This window comes from Arachis ipaensis, chromosome B06 (assembly GCF_000816755.2).
Source record: "Arachis ipaensis cultivar K30076 chromosome B06, Araip1.1, whole genome shotgun sequence".
Taxonomy (NCBI): Eukaryota; Viridiplantae; Streptophyta; class Magnoliopsida; order Fabales; family Fabaceae; genus Arachis; species Arachis ipaensis.
In genome coordinates, this window is record NC_029790.2 from 23,985,514 (window position 1) to 23,991,192 (window position 5,679).

General features: G+C 46.7%; 1 protein-coding gene across 1 annotated transcript; it reads left to right on the top strand.

The window, feature by feature from the left end:
* Positions 328-5,041, top strand: LOC107646696 (lysine-rich arabinogalactan protein 19-like). Its single transcript, XM_016350863.1, has 4 exons — positions 328-503; positions 2,055-2,396; positions 3,194-3,381; positions 4,788-5,041. Exons 1-4 carry the CDS (start codon positions 328-330, stop codon positions 5,039-5,041), a joined length of 960 nt encoding a protein of 319 aa, XP_016206349.1.

Consider the following 5,679-nt stretch of genomic DNA (forward strand, 5'->3'; position numbering starts at 1 on the left):
ATGATCATTGAAGAAAGGGGAGAAGTGGTTGAAGATCTCGGAGATGTTGAAAGTCCATGGGAATGTAGCATCATGGAGAACTCTTCCAAGAAGCTTGATATTGATGTTGAGGAGGGTGCGCAATCTCTAAGACATATCATCGTTGGAGACTTGGAAGAGGTTTATCAAGAAATGGATTCAATCATAGATGAATTGCTCTCTACAATGGAATCTTCACCCGTTGGACATGGAGTTGAAATTATAGAAGAGTATGCACAACCTCCCAAGGAAGATGAGAAGGGCATGGTGTATATTGAAATTGAAGAATATGAAGAGGTTGATTAAGAGATGACCTTGTTTATCAATGAATTTCTATCCAAAATTGAATCGCCTCTCATTAAACAAGAAGAAGTTCTTGAAGATAACACCAAGCCACGTAACAAAGAGGATGAGGTTGAAAGTGAAGAGAATTGTGAAGAGGTGGAAACAACTAAAGAGGAGCACGAGAAAGCGGACCCTGCATGGTCCGAGTGTGGGGAAGCCTCTCTCCCCAAATTACCATCCAATACAACATTTAAGTGGGTAAAATCTCTATCCCTGAGCTTTAATCTCTCACTTGAATATGATTTGCTTGAAAATGATGGTCAACTTAGAACTCTTTGTGGAATTAAAAGTAAAAACGAGTTGTGTAGTGGTTGGAAAATAGGTGTTAAGCTTATCAGGGCCAAGGCCTCAAGGTATAGGGATGATGTTGGGACAAGGATTACTTTATACGGATCTAGGAGGAAGCATTGGTGGAGTAAAGAGAATTCTATGTGTCAATCACCTTTATGTCAACCGCTCATCCGACAAAACCATGAAACTCAACTAACGGATGGGTGTGAAGACAAGATATGGGATCCAGGATTGAAATAGGCTAGGCATGGATCAAAGGAAGCAAGGAAGGAAGCATACAAGTGGAGAGAAGCATAAAAAGTCAAATAAGCAAAGTCAGCCATGCACGCGCACGCGCACAAGGCGCTCGCGCGCACATCGCAGAATTAGCCAGGGACGCGCACGCGTACAAAAATTGCATTTTTGTGAATTGTATGATGGTTGAGTGAATAAGAGTTGTGAACACTAAGGAAAAAAAAAAAGGGCGTGGACGCGCGCGCACAACGTACGCGTACGCGTCCCGGTGCGCATGCACCACGAGCCACACTCCCGAGAGTTGGGCCTCTCTTGGGCAAACATTGTGCCTTGAGCCCAACCTGGCCCACGCGGACGCGCACCTGCCGCGTCCGCGCTGATTTGCTGCTGCAAATGATTGAGCCAAACCCCAGAGAGTTAAGCCATTTCTGGGCTAGCTTTAGGCCCTAGGCCCAACCCGATCTGCGCGAGCGCATGCATCGCGCCGGCGCGCCATTTCACAATTCGTCAATGTACGCGGACGCGCATTTACCGCGCGCGCGTCCTTGCGTGTTGCCACCAATCTAGGCCACGAACCCGAGAGTCGGGCGTGCCTCAAGCCCATTCTAAGCCTCAGGCGTAATCTCATGTACGCGTGCGCGCACCGTACGCGCACGCGCCCCTGCCTAATATGCCACCCCACGTTAGGCCAACTTTAAGCCCCCAGCTCAACTCAACTCGTGCGAACGCACGCTGTACGCATCCGCACCCCTCGCTGTTCACGCGTTGGCATACTTCACGCCTCCGCACCCATCAAATAAGATCAAGCAGCTCACGCGAACGCGCCCAGTGCGCGTGCGCGTCGATGCGTATTAGCATCACCCAGGGCCAAAGGACCCGAGAGTTATGCCAACTCTGGGCCTCTTTTAAGCCTCCAGCCCAGCGCATCCGCGCTGCTGCGCACCTTGCGCGCACGCGTCCATCCCGATTCCTTCACATACGCGTCTGCGCATCTGGCGCTTCCGCGCCATTCTTTCATTCCTTCCACTCACGCGAACGCGCACGGCGCGCGCACGCGCGGATTCGAATTTTCACTTGCCCCAGAGACGCGAACCCTAGCGCATTCGCGCACCACACTTCTTCCCCCCTAACATTCCATTTCTCTTCTCCCACCACTCAACTCCCAGCAACCTCCGGCGAGCGCCACTCACCGCGACCGCCGCCGCACGACCTACCTCCGTCACCGTCCTTGGCCATCAATTCTCTTCCCCTCTCACCACCACCCGTCCTCTCTCTCTCCCTCTCGCTCCTCTCACCCATCTCACCGCGACCAACCCCTCCGCTGCCACCCCATCATCACTGCTGGCGGCTCGCTCCCTCTCTGTTCTTCCTGCACATTCTCCTATCATTCTCCTCTTTCACCATCACCGTCCCTCCTCCCCTCAGTTTCTCAAACCACCGCGCCAGCCGTCTTCACCGCCACCGTTCACGGCGGTGCCAGTTTCTGTCTCTGCTGCCCCTGCCATATCGTAGTCCCCCTTTCCATTCTCAGTTTTTCCCGGCTCCCAAGTTCCTGCTCCATTTCGGTTATTTCTTTTTCTATTTTTCCTTTTTATTTGTTCATTTATGTTAGTTCCTGGAATTGCATGTTAGTTAGCTAAATTCAAATTTTGTATGTTAGGTTAGATAGATATAATTGCTGTTAGGTAGCTAGGGCTGGATAGAGGATTCTAGGCCTGCTAATTGCTCCGTATGTGCATATCTGCTGCTTGCTTCCTTGGGTACGGTATGTTAGTTTTGGGTTGATATTCCATGCAATATGTGTTGCCAACTAACATCTGTTTGCTGCTGTGCGTGATTGATGTTATTTTTTGTGCTAATTGTGCTATTTTACTATCCGGGAACGTCCAATTTTAAGCCGGAATGCTGTCCGATTTTCAAGGAAATTAGTTTCATCTTGATCTTTATTTCAGTTTTGGGCAAATTTCCGTTTCCTTTTTGACTTCCCGGATTTGCACAATCATTGTGAACATGAACCGCAACTTCTCGTTCAATTGAGCCTATATATCATCATATCGCTAATCTACTTTTCTAACTTACTAATTTCTTCAACCGTTTTACTAAGCTAAATATGATGATATTATTGCCTTTTGAATATGAGATGTTGCCTTTAATGAAGATTATAGTCTTGGTTCATTCACTTATGTTCACTTGTTCACTTTTACATATTCAGTGCAACATCATGATTGCTCTTTGATAATTGTATCCTGAACATGCCTTCTTTGTTACATGCTAAATGTTTTATATATTCTATCACATTTTTCAGGATGTCGGATAAAGGAAAAGCTATAGCCTCTGCTTCCAAAAAAAGGAAGCGCTCAAAGACCTCTACACCCCCACCATCTGCTAACTATGCGAGGAATCCGCTGAATGAGGAGGAGAAAGAAAATCAGTTACTCCCGTCCACTGATCCAACCAAATTTCCAAATCTCTACTGCGAGCTACGCCTCTCCCGTTATACAAAGAAGAATCTGAATATTGAGAAGAAGCTGAATCTTCCCAATGATGTGAGGCATGCCATAAACGCCCGTATTTCTGAGCTGGGCTTGGATTTCGTCGATAGGGACTTGGGACGAATTAACATCTCGTGGGTCAAGGAATTTTACTGCAATTTCTTTCGACCGGGCTTGGATTCAGTATTCTTGAGGGGTAGAGAGATTATGATCACTAAGGATGCCTTGAGGGATGCACTGCTCTGCAGAGTTGGTACTCCTGAGACTTGTGCCTACCAGCAGGCAGAGGTAGCTCTCCTTCTTCGGTTTATAAATTTTAGGGGTTTGTACTAGTGACAAACAACTTTTTGTATGAAAGGATTATTGCTTGGTTTAGAAACTATACTTTACAACGAGATTTTATTAGTGAATTTCTAAAACCATCAAAAATCCAATCGTCAGATGCTGGATGCATCTTCCTTAGTAAACGTAATTGCGGGGATGTCGGGTGCTTCCTCCTTTCCTCCGACATGATAAACTTCTTTGAGATATCTTTTGCGAGATGATTTGGAGATTCCTCCTCCTACGAACCCTCCGTGTATCATATGGACATGTCTTTCTGGTGTTCGAGGTGATCGCTCGGTTCGTCCAACCTCCTCGTCTCTTCTCCTTTTTCTTTGCTCATCGTCCCGGGTGGCCAGATACCGATCTAGTTTTCCTTCTCTCACTAATTTTTCTATGTCATTTTTTAAGTCGAAGCATTCGTTGGTGGAGTGCCCACAGACTCGATGGTATTCACAATATTCATTCTGGTTTTCTCCTCCTCTTTTGCCTTTGAGTGGTCGAGCTGGGGGTATTTTTTCTGTGTGGCAGACTTCTTTGTAAACATCCACCAGGGACACCCTAAGAGGGGTGTAATTATGATATTTTTTAATTTTTCCCCTTGTCGATCTTCCTTCTTTTTGGACTCTTTATCTTTGTCTGGTAGGTGTTCCGAGGGTTACCTGAAACTGGAGGTCGATCTCGGATGAGATCTTCTGTATTGGTTGGAGATGACGTGTCCGGCTGGCTAGTTGCTGCCGGAGCTGTTGTGTCCGACTTGTTGGACTGGCTGCACCTCTGATCCTTGGTCACCGGAGGGTGAGGGGTACCTGCAAGAGACTCCGATGCTTAAGTTAGCATGGGTATTAAACAGGTTTTATGTCGAATCAGAGTATGAGTTATACCTGGGTACTCCAGTGTCTAGCTTAGCTGAGCTAGCTGATGTCCCGTGGGAGGACAATGACGTGACACCACCACCCCCAGATGACGACGACAAGGAAGTTACTATTCCCTGGGGTGTGTGGGTGCACGAGAGGCCCCCGACCAGCCGCCGTTCTCGAGCTAGAGCGGCAGTCGAGGCAGCTATACCTTCCCCTTTGCCAGCAGCCCCAGCTCCTTCAGCACCCGAGCCCACTTACCTACTGGTTCAGCGTCTGTTTCGGTTCTTGGAGCGCGAGAGGCTCCATGTCAGACGCCGACTGGATCGGATGGATCAGGCACTCATCTCCCTTGGCGCTGAGTTACCTCCGCTTCCAGACTCTCCGACCTCCGATGAGCAGGATCATCAGGAGGAGGATGCGGATGAGCCACGTCAGCGGGATGCACCTCCAGCTGCCCCTGACACTACAGAGCCACCATAGACTCATGAGGTCCCAGAGCCACAGCCCGAGCCTGAGCCTATCGTTGTACCTCCCACTGATCCTCCGGTTTAGCATCGCGGACGATGCTTGGTTTTAAGTATGGGGAGGGCACCGGTAGCATTATTTGGGAACCGGTGAACTTTTCGGCCTAATTATCTCATTTTGCACATCTTTGTATATATTTTGATGCATTTCTAGTTTTGTTTAGGAATTGGGCACATATTCATGTATTGATTAAATGTAGAGACCTTATGCATTGATGTTCTTGTATTTAGTTTGAAAGAAGAAAAAGAAAAAAAAATATATATAAAGAAAAAGAAAAAAATGATGAAAAGAAAAGAAAAATGAAAAAAAAATGATGATGATGAAAAAGAAAAAAATAATACAATAAAGAAGGGACAGAATGCCCCAAAGTGAAGTCAATAAAAAGGGGATCAATGCATAAGTATTATGAATCAAATAAGAATGCATGAGTATGTAAGAAAAAGTGAAGAATGGGTAGTTAGAATAACTTGCATTTGTATAGGTCATTAAATAGGTTAGGTGGGAAAGTCTATGCTAATCAGAGATTCAAATCCTAGTCCACTTGACCATAAATGATTCTACCTTGACCCTAACCCCATTACAACCTAAATGAA